At 52.1% G+C, this 19056-nt stretch overlaps 1 protein-coding gene across 3 annotated transcripts in view; it reads right to left on the bottom strand.

The window, feature by feature from the left end:
* DOCK4 (dedicator of cytokinesis 4) overlaps positions 1–19056 on the bottom strand; it is a 278124-nt gene that overhangs the window by 158079 nt on the left and 100989 nt on the right. For all 3 annotated transcript variants that reach the window (XM_028526081.2, XM_036010391.1, XM_036010392.1), the window contains exon 2: positions 733–816. In XM_028526081.2, coding sequence (XP_028381882.1) covers positions 733–816 — 84 coding nt within the window. The remainder of the gene's footprint in view (positions 1–732; positions 817–19056) is intronic.

The following is a 19056-nucleotide window of genomic DNA, read 5'->3' as shown; positions in this document are numbered from 1 at the left end:
AGTATTTTAGGATATACTGATGGGACTTTGTGTTCATGCTATTAACAAAGAATAGTCATTCCATCTAGGACCTTTTCAAAGACTGAAGTTTAAGGACACTTGGCAGAACAGGAACGTAAACATTGGGAACACATTGGGTATGCCGATTTAAGGAGTCACCTGCTACATAAACTAACACTAATCCTATGGTTTCATATACTATATTCCACTAAGATGCCAAATGCATTGAACAATCTCAGTGCACATCTGGCGGGCTGGGGGCTGCCACCGGAGGGCCGAGTTCCCCGGGCAGGCTCTTCCCCCAGGCTCTGGTTGCTCCCGCCACTCAGGGAAGCCACTTTGGGGCCTCCTGTCCTGGGGAATCTGCCAGCCCCTCCAGATTCTAAGAAAGGGCTTCGAGTTTGGGGCCTAGTCAAAGACCCCTGCAAACGGAGTCATCTCAATCACCTTCTCTGCTGGCACTAAGTGAACATAAGGAAGTGATATGAGGGAGAAAACACCATCAGCTTTAGAACTACCAAAGGATGCCTTCTCGTACAGCAGACACAGACTGTGCAGGGAACAAGGCTTGTCTGACATGGGTCACGGGGACCCACCTCCCCTGGAAGAACTCCAGATCCGCAGGGAGGCAGACAGAGTGGGTAAGCTCTAGGAGCCGCGGGGGGGGGGGGGGGGGGGGGGGGGGAGCCTGTGCACGCCACCCGGAGCTGGACAGTCACCGTCAGCCCTTACCGTCGCACTTCTCCAGGATCTGGACTGTGTCTCCGATTTCCAGCGACAGCCCGTAGGGGACGGTGCCTCGGAAGCTGGCGATGACTGCAAGAAATGACACAGAAGAGATGAAGACCATCCGTCGTTGCCGGGGCGGGCAGAGCCGCGGCTCACCGTGAAACAGGAGTGCGCAGGACGATGAGTGCGGGCCGGAGGCACGCCTCGGCAGCGAGGAGGCACAGCCATGCTTTAATTCCATGTACTTTCAAAGAGTCGACTTCTTTAAGTGTATATACTTTGCCAACTTCTCGGTCAAAGAAGTATCATGAACATGAACTCCCAGGATGAGGAATTTACTAAGTTACCATTCCCCACGTGTTCATTGCTACGTCCACACCCCACCACCCTGGTGCCGGCCCCTGGTGGTTAATGAATACAAGGGGGCATGCATTTCCTTCCCGCTGTGAAGCTTGGTCTGCCTTTCTGCCGTACCAATTGAAGGAGATGTCCTCTCCTTAGGCTGTATGCTCCTCAAGAGAAGGGACTGTGTCTCTTTGCTCACCACTGCATCCCCAGGACCCAGCCCAGCATGTGGCATAAAAGCAGCCTTCTGTGTAGTGATCAGTGGTGACATTTGGTCATGGTGGGACCCCTCCCCCAGGACTAAGTGAACAGCCACCGTGACTATGCCTGCCCCCCTGAGCCGTCACTGCATCTGCAGGGGGTGGGGACGAGGCCACCACTTAGCCCTCCCTGTTGCTCATTGGTGGATCGGTTTCTGAACCACTGTGCGGGCTGGACGGGACCAGGATGTGACACCAGACAGAGCGTGCATGCGGGTCAGTTGAGTGTGGGCGACTCGAGGGATCTTCAGAGAGAACGAGCACCATGATTCTCCCAGAAATAATGATACTCGACTCAGGGAGGAGGCGAGATTTGAAACATAGCGAAAAGGCACCTCTACACGTAACATGAGAAGAGACGTCCCCTGACGGCGGCGTGTGCGGAAATCGACTGGTAGTTCACATCGAAGGAAAGGACGGTCAATGCGTGGAGCGCTTGACTTGGAAAAGACCACAGCTTTGGGGGTGAACTTCAGAATCCTGGCCCAGTTGAGGAGGGGTCAACAGGGCTCTGACCACCCCCCAATAAATGACTCTAAGTGCTGTGAACGTGTTTTAGAAGCTCGACAGAACACACGAATCTGTCAAAAATAAAAATGTGCCAACAAGTAATGGGGTTTTTAGACACGTTGAAAGCACTTTTATGACCTCTAAACAGAATTAACAGGAGAAATCGAAACACAGGACAGAAGACACAGCCCCGAGTCCATGAGACGGATGGAAATAACCACCCGGTAGCCAAGTCAGCACCCCTGAGACAAGCACTGATTCACGATGTCATGTTCTAACTGTACCCGTAAGTGCCACGTGGCCTCATAGTGACGTGCCAGACACTTGCTCAAAAAATAGCCAAGGGTCTACCTATGCCCCAGATTACTTCGAGTACCTCCCAGGGACCTCTCCTTACAAGGAACTGGCCACGGAAGGGACACACACAATTCGAAAGGCTTCCGAACAAGCCCACGCCCAGAACTGCCTCGGACACTCAGGACATGATCTTGTGAGGCCCACGGCCTCCCCGGAGAGCTCCCCACACAGCGCTCAGTGCTCAGGGCTGGCGTCCCAGTCCCGACAGCCGCCGGAAACCTGCCCTGTTGCTGTCTGTTCCTCCGACCCCTCGCCGCCCGCCCGGACACCGCAGCGCCGTTCCTGGGGGCCGCCTCCCTTCCAGCCTCACTGCACCCACAGCGGCCTTCTCTGGGTGTGGGAGTCACACGCTGTGACCACAGTCACACGGCCTCTCGGTAGCCCATCCACTCAAGGTGCTGAGGTGCCGAGGCCGGGGGTAGGAAACGGACAGTGAACTTGGAATCGTGCGATGTGTGTGTGTGAGCCGTGTCTTCCCGTGCGGTCACTGTGAGGCCACGGTCGAGATGCCAGCCTCTTGGAAACTCCACCTCCTCATCAGGCACGGGGGGCACCAACCAAGGAACGACAAACGGCAGGGGGGAGTAAGTAATTTACCACACGGTCTGGGGTGGTCTGGCCGTGAGCTGTCTAAACTGTACCTTTCCCCTTCCGGTCACACACAAAGGCCTGTCCAGAAAGTATCCAGCCACATGGTAGGAAAAACAGAGGCATTTACTGAAGAAGACACAAGAAACTTTGTACATAGGATGATGACCCCTCCGTCCCCTTGAGACTGGGCACCTCGGGCCCTCACTCAGTTCTCTCCCAGCGTCTCCTCTACTGTTCAAAACACCCCACAAAATCCTTTGTTGGTATTGCCATCAGCTGCCCATTGTATTTTCCTGAATTTCAACGACAGTTGGAAATCTCTTCCCTTTCAAAGGCGATTTTAGTTCTGGAAAAAGCCGGAAGTCACAGGGCGCCAAATCTGGGCTGTAAGGGGCGCTGAGTCACCTGGGTGACCGCAGTCCTTCCAGAACGGGGACCACTTCCCTTCAGCAGGTTCTCGGCCATCTTTCAAGCGTATACGCCACACTTTTATCTGCATTGCACTCACTGAACCACCCCGAAAGCCTTCTGAATCATCCAAATAGTCTCCTCGGAGGAACGTTCAAGCTTAATGCAAAACTGGATGCAGATTCGTTGCTCTGAGCTCACTCAGTCATTTGGAATGCCATGGCCACGCAGTGCACATGCTCACTCAACAATGTCTACTGCCCCCACTGACTGGTACAGTGAAGTTGTCATTGTTCACGCATGTGCATTGCGGTCCACTCTCCTTGGCTGCCAGGTGACATCCAAGTCATGCAAACTGTCCTCATTATATTAACAGTGGCTGGGCTTTTCCCGGACACACCTTGTGCATTCTACCTATCGGGAGGAAGTTTTAAAACTTCTAGAATTACCAGTTGATACAAGCTTTGCCAAGTGTCTCTCTGGACTTAATTTCTTAAAATAAAGGCATGAAATTAACACCACTACCACCGTAGGAACCCTTGGGATGGATCCCATGGTGATGGCCCACTCATCACATCACATGAAATAAAACCTCAACTTCCACATTCCCTTTGTTTCGTAAAATGAGCAAAATTAACATCTTTGCCCAATCCTGGTACACTACACGGTCTCTTTAGACACTACTTCCTTCACCAGAGAGCTGTGTATGCATGTCTGGTAGCAGGCAGCTTCGAGAGCAGCATCCCTGGCCCCCAGAATGCACCGGGGGACTTCCCTGCCTCTAGAGTCACATGAGCTGCTTCCTTGTCATGGATCACCATACGGGTTCATCCGCATCCTATTGGTCCTGCTGCTCTGGAGAGGACTGACCGATGTATCTTCCTCATACATTTTTACAATGACACTCCTTTTTAACCAAGGTTTTAGGCCTTCCTGATGCTCACAATGGCTCATGAATTATAGTTACTATTGTACACTGTGTGAGAACGGATTATTAAAATCTTACTTAAAATAAGACTGACTACAAACTACAGTTCATCTCTAACTTACAAGCAATTTACATTGTGGAAATTTCATAAGGCTGGTAATTTAGAATCAATGAGTGGATTCTCAAGGTACTGCCTAATAGCCTCCTTAATCAATTAAGCAGCTGAAACAATGATTTCGCACGCAGTGGAAATGAAGGATGGAAGGGAACCGTAACAGAGGAGGTAAGCTATGGGGGGAGGGGGTGGAGAGGTACTGGCAAATTTGGACACATAATGGGAAGAAGCTTCCTTCTTCCAAATACCATGATTCTCGCCCTTGTCTCCTAGGAGACCCCAGCCCCACCACCTCTGAACTGAGCCACAACCTGGTGGTCTACCCACCCTGCTCAGCACCCCCAACACAGCCTACATAACGTGTGTATGTCTTGCTTGTCGTCCATCCCCCCCCTTTTCCCCAGAGGAACATGGTCACGTGAGTCCATCTCTAGACCCCACTCCCACCCCAGCCGCCAGGGCAGACACAGTAGCCACCTGACCCACGGCGTTGAGGGCGTGAAGACCCACGTGCTCTGGGCCCTGCTGCGAGCCCGTTCTTCAGACTCCACAGAATGTGGGGACGGGGAGGGCCTCACGGGAAGGAACACACCGCTACTGTCCCTATGGTGCTTGTGCACCTGGCACTCATGCGGCTCACACTCTCCGAGAAGCCCACCTTGCCCCGGAACTCCCCCCACTGCACAAGCTCCCCACGAAGCCTTTCTGCTTCCCCTCAGCAACTACTTATTTCTAAAGTACAAGGTGTTTGGGCGGGGAGTGGGGGTCGGGGAGGGAAGGCTGCTGGTTTATCTTTGAGATTTTAATGACGAGCTCAGGCAAAACTCGTGACACTGTACTAGCCAACTCAGAGAACCAGGATAAGAAGCAACATTACCGACTCGGCCCTTCTCCACTATGAATGACCTTCTAAACCCTCCCCCCGCAGGACTTCTCCAGGTCACCGAGCTCCTGGGAGACCCCACCCTCTGTTCTTCCCACCTCTCATTCTGTAAACTGATGAACCAGTCGCGTCCTCCGTCTTTCTCCTCACTGTACATTTCAGCTAACGATTGGTTCCAGACGCTGCCTAAAATAATGGAGATCCGCCTTCTTTGTTAGCAAATTGCTACACTATTTAAAAGAAGCTTTTAAAAACGAATGCCCCCTCAAACACGCCTCATTTTTTAAATAGCGATTAAAATCACTGGGCTTGACTAGGGTTAAAAATCTCTGTAAATATTTATCCGTTCCCTCTTACAGTGAAACTTGCCAAACAAATTAGATAACTTTTCCAAAATAGCTTCAAAAACACACAACAGCTCTGATGTTAGGACCCAAACCAGCCATTTATTTCACAATACAGTAATTAGGAACAATCCTTCTATTGCAGTTCTGGGGTTTGAATGGCAATTTTGCATTTGTTTCTATTTTTCTGCACATCACTGGAAGTGACTCAGTCTGCTCAAGAATTGAATCGGATGATGTGAACGCCCTCAGGGATTAATGCACTCAGTGAGGGCCTTTAACAACTCCTCTGTCAGTGTCAGTGCACAGTAGGACAGCCCGGGCCCCCGTCAGTACAGAGTAGAATAACCCGTACCCCGAGATGATTACAGAGAAAGAGACATTTCAAACAACACAGAAAATTTTACTGTTGGAAGAGAATCTCAAACTCCCCAAAATAACCTCAGCATGCAAAAATTAAATTGAAAAAATAAAGGATTAATACCAATACTTTACAAACTTTCCAAAAAAATTATATTGAAGGTGGCGTGTATTCTTCCCACAGGTGTCTGGGAATTTAATATAATTCTGCGTAACAAGAAGAAGAATTAGGAGCCGAAACTCCTCAGCATCACTAGAAGTTACACCTACATGAAATGCACATGCAAGAAGACACAACTGTTTCTTCTTTTATTATTATAATTTTTAAAAACACTTTGTTTTACGGCCTCTGACCACATGTTAGTTATGCCTTATAAAAGCATTTGCAACTTACTAACAGTTTCGCTGTTAGTAATAAGTATGGGTAAATGTGGCGAATTCTTACAGTTAAAAAGCAATCAATATAAGTGAACAATTGAACTATTTCTAAATAAAAATAAACGGCTGAGAAAACCAGCTGTGGGAGGCTTGGCACTCGGACGGACGGAGGCCTCTGTTTCCCCCCAAGAGGCTGCGGTCACTCCCGGTCAAGTTGAATAGAGCAACCGCGCAGATGAGGCCAAGCGACGGCAGAGCTGGCCTCTCCCCCAGGGAGACAGACGCATGTCCGCATCTGCGGGCAGAACCCCAAGAGGGCATCAGGTGGCAGCATGCCTCCAGCCGGAGAGCAGAGGCCTCAGGGAGTGCACCCCCTGTCTGAGGCTTCCCTCCCCTGGACTGGGTCCCGGGAGCCCCGACCACGAGAACCCTAATGACAGCCACTGGGCTCTGCGCCCCCTCCCCGCTCCCCTGAATAACGTGGGCCGTGCTTGGGAAGCGTTATTTCTGCGACTGGAAAATCCACCAGGAAGATCCTCAACTGACCAAAGTCCTGGTATGTCTTTGAGGAATTAACAGAAATCATTCTCACAGACAGGCTCCCTCTTTCGTCTGCATGCTTCTAGCTCTTCTCGTGTCTTTCGAAAGAAATACAGCGTTGAGGTTGACTGGTGCTTGCTACCCGCTGGCCGGGAGACCTACTGAGTGACCCAGCACAGAGCAGCGGGTCTCTCTCGGTCCGTCAGTAACACACCGGGCGGTCACTTCCCTTCCCAAACTGCCTCCTTCCTGCCGTTCCCAGGCAAGAAAAGGCTTATCATGGACACGTTACTTCACCTCTAGTCGAGGTCTAGTCGAGGCTTCTCCCTCAACTACAGTCAGCGTTGGGCTTGCGCCTGCCCTTAAACGGAACTCCTTCCTCATCTCTCTTCCCACCCCACCCCCCCACCTCTGTCCTTGGCTCCACAGTCCAACACCTGTTCCTCCCTCGGCCTCCCACCCCAGGACGGGGCCCTGCACCCTGCCAGGCGCTCAGGCCAGGGCCTCGAAGCCACCCTGCCTCCTCTCTTACCCCCTCCAGTGTTCCCAGGGTGCCACTTCCTCCCCCCTCCACCAATGACCACTGGTGACACCACCGTCACAACCCGGATTATTATTGCGATCACCTCCTAGTGCTCGCCCTGCTTCCGACACCTTGCTTCCAGGAGTCACTGGTCCACACAGTGGCCAGAGCGATTCTTCTGACCTTTAAGACAGAGCACGCCACGCCTCTGCTCCATTACCCAGTGCCTCGCCTCCACTGCACAGGGGCAAACGTCGGTCCTTTCCACGTGCTGGGCTCTCGTGAACAGCGCTGCTAGCGAGACCTGGACTTGTGAGCCGTGCTTAATGCAAAACTAGCAGAGCGCTGCGAAATCTCTCCCCACATCAGCCAAGCGATACCACTCCCCCCTCGTGATTTCATGCTACTGTGCGCGTGTAGCAAATGACCACATTTCCCATTTGAGAGACTTAGTTTACAGAACGCAGCTGGTCACCGAAGAAGGCACTCATCAGCAGAAACGCTGAAGGCCAAGCTCAAGTATCCGGTGACGCTGAGGACAGCAGAGCTGTCTCCCATCTGCAGACGGGAGCCCAACCCTCAGCCTGCACTCGGCACCTCCCGTCCACCCCGCCACGCTGGGTGCTAGGGATCCAAGGGTGGAGGACAGGCCACCCTTTCTACCTTCCCCTCCCCGAGCTCCTGACTCAGCTCTCCTCTGGGCGTGTGGAATGTTTTCACATGTGTGAACGCTTAGACAAAAATCGGAAGAAAAGTAATGATTTGGGACATGTGGGAATCATGTGAAGTTCACATGCCCGTGTCCACGAATAAAGGCCCCTGGCCCCCGGCCACACTCACTCACGCTCCTACTGTGTGTGCTTCCCACTGCAGGCGCCGGCGGAGCTGAGCGGCTGCAACAGAGGCCGGGAGCCCGAGAACGTCATGTAAACCGAAAGCCTGCACCAGCGCCGGGCCACTTACAGACCAAGCCCCGCCTCTGCTCTCTGCTCCAGAGCCCAGGCCTGGGCCCGCGCCTCTCCCGGCCACCTCGGCCCGAGCGCACTCGGGCCGATCTGAGACCTGCAACAAGAGCTCCGATGAAAGGGCGTGGGAAAGAGAGTGCGTGACATGACCGAGGGTGAGATCAGGCTCCAGCCAGCAAGGGAAGTGCTGCTGGCGGCGGAGTCCTGCCGCACAGACGGCCCGGCCCGGCGGGTCTGGGTGGACTCGGTCGCTGCTCACGGGCGCTCTCTCACGCGGGGGCCACCACTGAATGTGACCAACGGTCACAATGCAACCCCACAGACACGTGGGAAAACTGCACGCACTCATAGAATTCTCAAGTTTCAGACCATTAAGTGCAGACAAAGGAGTTAGGTATTCAGACAGGCTACCTTTCTTGATTCACGTCTTTAAGGGTTCTAATGTCAAGGAACTATAAACAAAAACAAATTCACACCAAGTTGATAAGCAGACGATAGACTGCGCCAGGGCACTCGGTGTTGCGAGTTCTGACCAGAGCAGAAGAGCAAACGGACTCGAAGCCAGCAGGAGGCTCAGGCGGAGAGCCCAGGTTTGCTGCCCAAGAGCTCGGACTGCGGGGGGGCCACTGGGCGCAGATGCTCGGAGGGGAGAATGAGGAGGAGGAGGACCCCGCTGACTTCGCCAACGGCGGCCAGACTGCCTTCACCAGCCCTGATTCCCTCCCATGGGCGCCTCTTGGGCACCCACCTGAGCACCAGGCACTGTGGCCGAGGCACAGGTGGCCAGTCGCAGCGCTTCCCCCAGACCCACAGTCCAGCGAACGACAGCGCGGTGACACCCAGCAGTCATACGTGCTGCGGGCCGAGGAGGACAGGACTGGAGGGGTGGACGGCACAGGACACAGAACAGACTGCCGGCGGACCTGGGAGCTGGGTGAGGAAGCTTCCACCACAGAGACAACTCCTGATTGAGTCTTAGACGATAACAAGGGTGGCCAGAGGGAAAGGAGGACAGCCGGCGAGCCCACTCGGGCCCCACATGCGAGGACGTGGCAGTAGAGCAGGAAGGACGGGCCCCAGGGGGAAGGGAGGCGGCGGGAGCGGCGAGTCAGCCTGTTTAAGGATGAAATAGAGCGCGGGCTGGGAACCAAAGTGTCCCAGGTTTGATTCCCAACCAGGGTACATGCCTGGGTTGCAGGCCATAACCCCCAGCAACCGCACATTGATGTTTCTCTCTCTCTTTCTCTCTCTCTCTCTCTCCCCCACTTCCCTCTCTAAAAATAAATAAAATCTTTTTAAAAAAAGAATAGAAATATATTTAAACAACAAAAAAAAGAATTCAGATTAAAAAAAAAAAAAGGATGAAATAGGAGTGTGTTCCAAGTCCAAGGCCTGTGAGGACAGAGGAGGCTCGGGGTGAGACCCCCCCCAGGCAACAGCCGAGATAAAACCAAGTGGAGAAATTTCAACTCAAAGGGATGCTTTCTGAAGGAGCCGGATCCAGCAACGTGGAGGCTCGGGGAAGAACGGACACCCCCCATCACGGGTTATACACAGCGAGTCTCAGCCGCCCTCCGTCCTCGGGCACACACACACTCCGACTGTCACTCTGCGTTCTCCCGGTCCCTTTCTCCCTCTGCACGATGACACTCATCCCACACCGAGTCCTACTCCGACTCTGTCCAACTCTGTGGGCCGGTGAGTTTGTTCATTTGTTTTTCAGATCTCCCTCCAGTTATTTAAAAGCAATCATGCTGGGGCTAGCATTTCCCAACTGGCTGCCTAGAATGCAAAGCAGACGCCCAGCAGGGCGGGTCCTACAGCATCACGACACCAGGTGCATCCTGAGCTTTCCCTCCCCTGTCTCTCCACGTCCTTCCGGCTGCCCTTGAAGAATCTGTCACGGAGCCGGGGGCACCCAGCTGGGACCCGCGCCTGCCGGTTCTGTGTCCCACCACGGAGGGGTACGGGGCCCAGAGCAGACACGCTAATCGCTGAGCGTGCACATGCACAGAAAGGCAAGCGGCCACTGTCGGGGAGCAACGGCATCTCAGCGACAGTCTTCTGTGTGAAGGTCGCACCCCACACTCCTACCCCCGCACACCCCTTCCCCGGGCCTCCGCTGGAGGAAGCGGGGCTCTGTGACCCCAGACAGACAGCTGATATCATCAGCAGGTCCCAGATAGGAATCTGTTTTACAAAAATAAGGGTCTGAAGAAGCCGCACGGCATGAAAGTAAATGGGGAAAAATAACCCGTACACTGTCACCACTCGCTGTCAGCACAGGACCGACACGACACGCGGTGTCTGCAACATCGTTTTCAAAGTCAAGTTGACATTGGACCAGAGCCGTCATTAACCCTTGAACTTCCGCGCTGATGAGCAGGACGGAACGTGTCACTCCGGTCCGGATAATCTAAAATGTCAGCCGGCGGCCACTCTTTGCACTTGCGTGGAAATTCATTAGTTCCAACAGACAGCGGTGTTAATGAAGACGGTAATTGCACTCACTGGGTGGCTTGATTGCTTGCGCTGACAGAAGGAGAGGCTGTTACAAGCCAATCTGATCCCATTTAAGCCTCGGGAGTTCAAGGGTAAGCTACCAGCGCACCACGGAAGGAAGCGCTTTGTGAGAAACGCAGCTGAAACTAAACAGCATCATGATTCACGGTTTTCCTAAACGTTCATGACAGTAAATAGCTGTAACGTGTCAAAAAAAGGTCTGAACGTCTAAATCACTGCACGGGCACCTTTCTGCTCCAGTCTGGCTTGGGAACCCACTTTCTGGGCATCCCGTGAGCAACGCCGTTCCTCCCGCGGGAAAAACGTCAAGGCCGACGGGCGTCAAGAGCGCCGCCACAGCAGGTCACGGTACGAGTTCCAGTGCTGACTTCCGACGCCTACTGACCCACACACAGGACGGGGGAGCTGGTTTCAGGGAGGCAAAGTGGTCCTTGCAAGACGACACCGGCGGCGTGGAACAGCAGGTCCCCAGGCACCTGCTGCGAAGGAGAACAGCCGTCCAGTCTGAGACGAGGGTTGGGGCGGGGGGGGTGCTCAGGCCGGGTCCGAACCGTGAGTGCCCGACTCTCGAGACACACCCAGTGGCACGGGTGCTTCCCCGTCCTCTGCCACCCACAGAACTCCCACTGGCCCGTGCTCACGCTGCCGATGTGCGGCTGAGGGATGGAGTCACGTTTCCCAAGGGTTTTTACATCACGAGGGCACAAGGAGTATCGTGAAACGCTCACCCCGTGGCTGAGGGAGCGCACTGTGAGCGGTGTGCCTTCTGCTGTTGTCGCTAACCAGTGCCTGCCGTCTGCAAGGGAAGGTCCAGCAGCGAGCAGGGTCTAACGGGCACTCCCCTCCTGGGCCGGCCAGAGCCCATGACGGAGAGGCTCTTGCCTTCTCCGGGGATGCTGAGCTCTAAGAGGTGGGAGCGGCAGGGAGTCCACAGACAGAGCGTGCTGGAAAAAGAAGGGTGCACAGGGGGAAGTTGGGCCCCTGCCGGCACTGGAACCCTGGGAGCCAGCCTCGGCTGTGGCAGGAGCCAGCACCTCCGATTTCTCCGTTGGTAAAGTTTTGTAGCTAGTTTATATTTGGGGGGGATTGCCGCATGTAACTAAAGGTGGCGACCACATTCTATGAGACATTCTCAGACAGGGATGCAATGCAGGGCAAGGAACGGAGCCTTTTAAGGCAGAAGTCACAGGCGTGTGATTCAAGTTCATCACGGTGACCCTCTGCCTGTCTGTCCCCTTCATTTAGTGTCCGCAAACCAAACTAGAGCAGAGGGAAAGAACAACAGCAGGGAACAGCAGATGCATCATTCAACCAGGGCCATCCCCTACCAACAGCAGCCAGGCCTCGGAATCAAGGACACCAGCAACCACAAACAAGCAAGTAGGGATGACGCTGAACCTGAGGATGGGGACAAGGGGCTGGTTCAGGCCCCGTCCTAGTCAGCCCGAGCTGCGGCAACAACTAGCTTGTCAACAGTAGAAATGTCCTCTGCACGCGTCTGGGGCGGCCCGGAGGTCTGAGGTCCGGGGCCGGTGTGGGCAGGCTCCGCTGAGAACCCTCTTCCAGACACACCGAGGGCCGGCGTCTCCTCGCATCCTCGCGTGCTGGGAAGAGATTGGCCTAGCTCTCCGGCTTCTTCGGACAGGGGCACCAATCCCACTCACGAGGGCTGCGGCTTCCCGACCTAAATTACCTCCCGGCAGCCCCGCCGCCAAACACCAAGGGTTTGGCGTTTGGCACTGGGGCGAGACTGCGACACGTGACTTGGGGGGAACACAACATCCAGTCCACAACAGACCCCCCCCAAATAAGGGTGCTCTTCACCCCAGTCCAACTGAGGCGTCCTTCACACAGTCAATCAACTCCTTTCCCGTCTGCTGGCCTTCAGTGAGGGCGGGGTATCGCTGGCTCCCTTACCTAAGGTAAGACACCAAAGGGCTTTTTCTTTAGGAATCCTCGGTTCCACTCTCTCACTCTTCACAGTTCTTCCCTCCTTCCTCCTCTTTTCTTTTCTTTTTTCTTTCCTCACTCCCTCACTTACTTCTCTCCCTCTCTCTCTCTCTCTCATCAGTGCTTCCTCATATAAACTTTATATTGTTAAAGATGGGTTATGTCTTCCTACAAACTTCTCAGAAAGGAAACCCGCCCTGTTGTTACAAGTCTCCGTGCTTTCTCACCTTTGATCAACTGGCAGCCTCTCCCCCACGGGCCCACACTCCCCCACGGGCCCACTCTCCCCCTTTCCTCTCTTGAGTTGTAATTCACGGACTGACTTCTTTTCACCTAGACTTTGCTGTCTGTACTTCACCATCTGCAGCCTCTTCAGAGTCATCTCATTCTCCAGGGTGATTTCTCGCCCCGCTCCAAACTATTCCATTAACCCTTGGAAAATAGACTTGGAAGGGAAATGCTAACAAAGAAGAATTAAAGTGAGGTGAACGTATAATTAAAATGTCTCCTGCTATAATACCAAAAGATACATGCAGTGCACATTAGAACCCAAATAATTGAATGCTTCCTGAGAGCCACAGCAACGAGCTTGTCTACCAAAACAAAGAAGCGGGTGGAGGGTGTGCCCGATGCCTGCCAAGGCCGTAGGGGTGACTGGGGAAAGCCAAGTACCAACGTGAATCCTCCACAGTCTGCAGGCAAAACGTACCAGAATTCTCGTCTTGTCACAAGACCCTTAAGTAGGTCATAGCAAGCTTAAAAAATCTGACAGCCAGGGATGTGGGACGGTGCCAATGCGTACATCATCTTGGAGGAAAAGTCGCTTATTCTGATTCTGATCGAACCTCCACTGCATTCAAATTATGAAATATTTAGGAAGAGGGTGCACAGAAATATCTACTCCGACAGAGAGACTAAAGAAGTACCATACCATTCCGACTAGGTTATCTCATGACAAATCAGGCTGAAGATGCTGCCTACCTTAAACTGGAAACCTAAATAGTGGCTCTTAACACCACAGTTAAGAAATAATTGGTACATATCAACTGATTAAATGTTAACAAAACAACAATTTCACAGACTACTATAGCGATGCCTCACAGGAATGCTGTCCTTGGCGTCTACCTCTGGGGCTGCCCTCCTCATATTCAAACAGGGCCTTTTGGTGTTTTGGTGTCCGCTGCAAAGCACAAAGCCCCCAGAAAGATCTGTCTTGGAGCGAACTCCTCCCCTGAATGCCTGCCTGTCCTCTTTCGGTCAGATTCCTGAGCTTTGTGTGAACACCATACAACACTGCAGGTGAGGGAGTGGCCAAAAGGCGGGCTAGATTTCATTTCCAGCCACCCACTGCGACCCTAAATTCCTTCCTTCTATGGTCTCAGTTCCCCCAACCCCCACACTCACCTACAAAGGGGGATGGGTAGAGAGGGGATGAACACAACAGTATTGCCTTTTCTTCATAGCTTCACAGGAACATTGAAGTATCAAATGAAAACATTTCCTAGTATGTGAGGAGAAAACATTCTAATCTCCAAGAAAAGAAGTATTTTATCACAACATTGTCAACAAAAAGGGCAATGGAAGTGTTAAAGTACTCCTTTATTTAGCTAACAAAGATACATAACACAAAACTCATTGGAATCAACTCTGACATCTCCCTGGAATCAATTCTGACAACAGATGCATGTGTTTATTTTAGCTGTAATCAATAGGAGCGGGCAAACAATCCAATAGGACAACAATCCAAATAACGATGTATGTTTAATCTCCTCCATTTTTATACTGCATGTATTTCTGGAAAGCTCAGTATAAAGTAATTCCAAAAGACATACAGACAGATGCAATATAATTCAATTATAGGTCAAATCTCTTTATCTTTTTAACCTTAATGAAAGGGAGGGCCTAATAAAATCAAATATAAAAATGATCATTTCTCTTGTTAGCTACTGTTTGAGGCCTGAAGAAGAGAAAGATGAAAAAGCATAAAACTTCAAATTTAGACATGGATTTTTGAATGCTCCCAAACTCATCCCCTGAAAGAAAGGAAAGCCAGACAACCCTCTGGGAAGAGGAGGGGTAAGTGCCTCTACTCTGATATGCCACATGACATCTAAACAGTGAATTACACTCAGCGATATGTTCCAAAGTGTGCCTGAAATTTCTTTTAGAAAGAAATTCACTTGTGAAATAAAGAACTGAACTATAGATCAAAAGGGCATTCTCATGCCAGGGAAAACCTGGACATAATTTTAAAAGTCAAACAACAGTTTAAGTTTTTGAAGCAAAGAATTAAAAAAAAAAAAAAAAAAAAAAAAACATCCATGTTGAAAGTGAAAAGCAAGTCATCTTCCTAGATGGAGAAAGACAAAGCAAGCTGACTACAGACATCTTCGCAATAACATTGGCTGCTGGAAGACAGTGGACCCACTTCTTGAAAATAGGCAACATGTGACACAAGAATATTGAGTCCAGCTAGCTCACTGACAAGAGTGTAAAAGCAAAGGGCAGGCATTTGCAAACATTTGAAAACTCAGGAAATAAGATGCCCATAAGCCTTCTCCTAAAATACACAACCACCTGACCATGAAATCTGGATTAACAAAAGATAAGTGAAAACGAAGAACTCAGAAATAGGAAAACTATGGCAAAAGGACCCCTGGCTGAGCACAGAGTCTGTTTAACTGGGAACTAAGACTAAACAACTGGGGTAGAAATGCTGTGAAACCTGCAAAAAGGAAAACGAATTCAAGCAAGACAAAGGGAGGTGGGAGGAAGCTCAAATTCATTCATCTCTTCTCGTTTCTTAACAGGGAGACAATCCATCCTATTTAAGATGCTTAAACCCAGTTTGTTTTCAAGTAATTCTAGAAAATAAAGGGCATATCTAGGTGTTCTAGATAACAAAGGGCACAGACCTTAAGTGTACAGCCTGGTGGCTCTTGACCTAGACGTGCGTACACCTGTTTAACCAACACCGTGATCATCCCGGAAAGTTCCCTTTCCTGTCGGTCCTCCTCCCGTTCTCCCCACAGGCGAGCGCTGTTGTGATTTCCGAGCTAAGGGTTGCCTGTCCTTGAACGTACTACAGATGGATTCATCCAATGCGGGCTCTCTTGCCCCCGCCTCCTCTGCTCAGCACAGTGTCTGTGAGAGTCACTCGAGCTGCTGCCCACCTCGCAGCCCTCCCTTGTCCACCACGGCACGCTGTCCCACCGTGTGCAGGCTCCACGGTTTGTTCGTGTGAGTTCTAAGTGCTCTCGAATCGATCTGAAATGAGCATGCTCACACAAAACTTTCTGTGGACGTGGGTTTTCATTTTGCGCAGATAAAAGTCAGCAGAATCACTGGATTCTAAGATAGGGGTACATTTAATGTTACGAAAAAACATTTTTGCCTCTAAGGTCTCTATCATTTTTTTCATTTTCACCAAGAGTGTATGGGAGTTCCAGCTGTCCCCTGTCCTCATAGAAACTCTGTATTTTCAGTATGTGACATTTCTGACATTCTAAGGGACTCGTACTGGTAATACCTTTTAATGGTTCTTCGAAACTCTTTTCCTTACCTTAGAGGCATTACTTTAGATATTTCTGTTTTTGTGATGAAAAAAACTTGATCAGACTCCAAAACTTCCTCCGGCTTCCTTTCATGAAATGCAATGCTTTAAATCCTAACATAGCGGGAACAGCATGACCACACTGTCACAAAATCGCCCACCCTGTGTACTACTCCACTCACTCATCCTTCTCTTTAGACATTTGCAGACCCGGAAACTCGCCAGACGATAGCCGTTTATTTCCGGCAGGTCAGACTTGGAGGTGATTTGTAACTGTCTTTGCATTTTTCTATATTCCTTGGATTTCACAGAAGGAGCATGTCTCCTACTTTAGAAAAATTGTGCAAAGCCATCATTTGCTGTCCAGTGGGGGTGGGAAGCCATGGAGACGCACGTGAAGAGAAACACGGGGTGGCCATCAACGTGCCGGACAGTTCATCGGCACAGCTGTCCACGGGCCCTCGCTACCGCAGAGAGAAGCCTGGAAGAGGCTCCGTGGCGACCGACGTCACTGCGTGAGGACGGAAGGTCAGTACGCCCAGAGAGGCCAGGAGCTGCTGGGAGGTGGCAGAATAGTCACTCCAGGGCCACCAGGGGCTGCGGAGCCTCAGGTGAACTCAGGGCAGGCAACGCCCTGCACCGCCACCGAGTGTGCCTCTGGGAAACCGACCCCCGTGGGACCACCCTTCCCCTCCAGGGGAACAGAGTGACAACCCCGAAAAAGCCAGGCAGAAGCTGCAAACACCTCAGAGAAGTGAGACCCCGCTCAGTCCTACGCAAGGACATCATCGTTGGCGCCGGCCCGGGACCCTGTCCATGCCTGCTCCTTAGTAACCAGCTCGAATGCTGTGTGATTAACAGAAAGGGTCATGTCTGCCTCTCTCAGGAGGGATTTTTATTAAAAGCAGCATGGGAGACCAATGTCACCACCTCCCGGGCCTGGGAAACAGCACAGAGCAACCAGCGCACCCGCACGGAGCGCTCACGTCCACTCCCGGCTGGCGCTCCGCTCGGGGAGGAGCTTCAGTCTCCCTGACAACCGAGTGAATGACGGGAAGGGCACCGGGACGGGGAGGCGGACGGGACAGACTGAGAGCTGGCGTCCGCGTCCCGTGATAGATCCCAGTGTGCCAGGCTCGGTGAATTGCCAAGACCCCCCCCCCCCCCCGCCCCGGATCAGTGCACGTAGTCAGCACTCCTGTCAAATGCACCCCACACTGAGTCTCCGGCCCCGGCACTGCCGTTTCAGAAGCAAGTGCGCACGGACTGCGCGCAGCGAGGCCCCCCCACCCCCGCCCCTGCCTCGCTCCCCGCCGACGAGGTGGAAAAACGACGCACGGGCTGTGCTGTGCAGGAAACGGGGGGTTTTAAACAAGGTTTCACTTCAGGGCCTTAGAAATCCGTAAACCTTGTAAACGGTTATGTATTTTTCTTTTCCTTAAGCGACTGCCTACTTGAAAGCTTCTGGTTTCTGTATATTGCACCTGTCTCTAGAACAACCCTGGGAAACAGACGCAGCCAGCAGAGCCTTCTCTTCCTGAAGACTGACTCCTCCTTCCCAAGGAGCTGAGGATGGTCCCCGGGCAACCGCCCTCTGGCCCGTGGGTGGGGCTGGACCCACGGGTGCCTCCCGTCTCGCCTGCGCGGCTCTAAAATGACGGCAGTTTCTGCCAATGGCGAAGGATGAGAAGTTTTCCATAAATATATCTAATTGGCAGCTTCCACAGAAAATCAGAAAAGGCAGTCACTTTGGGCCCTTATCTCCCGTGATAAAAACTCAGCGGGAGTCAGGGGACAGCTGGCCCTTGAGAGGAAGCAGGGAGCCTCCTGATTCTGACTGCGGCCCTTTCTATCCTCCGGGCTCCAGTAATAAGCACCTGCATTTCCAGCCCTCACCACCCCATCAGGCGTGACCCACTGCAACTGCCTCGCTCTGGTTCTGCTGGCTTCGGGAGTCAGATGTGAGGGGCTTCGGCCCTGTCTTAGGCCGTCTTGTGTGCAGCCCACCGTCTGCCTGGGGAAATAAACTCTCCATGGATGTCTGCTGACCCGACTGAAAGTGAGATCAAGCCCTGGCTGGCGTAGCTCAGTGGATTGAGCACGGGCTGCTAACCAAAGCGTCGCAGGTTCGATTCCCAGTCAGGGTGCATTCCTGGGTTGCAGGCCATGGCCCCCAGCAACCGCACATTGATGCTTCTCTCTCTCTCTCTATCTCCCTCCCTTCCCTCTCTAAAAGTAAGTAAATAAAAATCTAAAAAAAAAAAAAGAAGAAAGTGAGATCAAATGTGGCACAGAGAAAATTTACTGATGGGAATATGGAAAACAGTAAGTGATTAAATTAAAAAAAAAAAAAAAAAGCAACAGGATTCCATGGCGATAGAGAGGAAATGTCCAGGTTCTGGGCCACCCTGTCTCCCCTTCTCACTGATTAGCGCTCTAGAGAGAACGGTCTTCACGTGTCAGGGACACACACGGGGGGGGGGGGGGGGGAGTCTCGGCGCAGGGAGACTCTGCGCTTCTGCTTTGAAACACCCAGTCCTACGGGTGGGCTACACCACAGGGCTCCAGACAGAGGGACACTGGCGCCGGGACGGAGGCCGGAGAAGGAAATCTAACCACAGGAAAAAGTGGAACAGAGCACCATCCAGAGAAAGCAGCAGATTCTAACACTGACATGTGGAAGTACTCTTTTTAAAAACACACACACGATTTTACGTATATGCACTACGTAGGAACATGTGTGTACCCCAGATTCCATACACATGCTCTAAAAAGAGAGAAACTATTTACCGTG

The sequence above is a fragment of the Phyllostomus discolor genome, chromosome 10 (assembly GCF_004126475.2).
Source record: "Phyllostomus discolor isolate MPI-MPIP mPhyDis1 chromosome 10, mPhyDis1.pri.v3, whole genome shotgun sequence".
Lineage (NCBI taxonomy): Eukaryota > Metazoa > Chordata > Mammalia > Chiroptera > Phyllostomidae > Phyllostomus > Phyllostomus discolor.
This window is presented reverse-complemented; position numbering and strand designations above follow the sequence as displayed.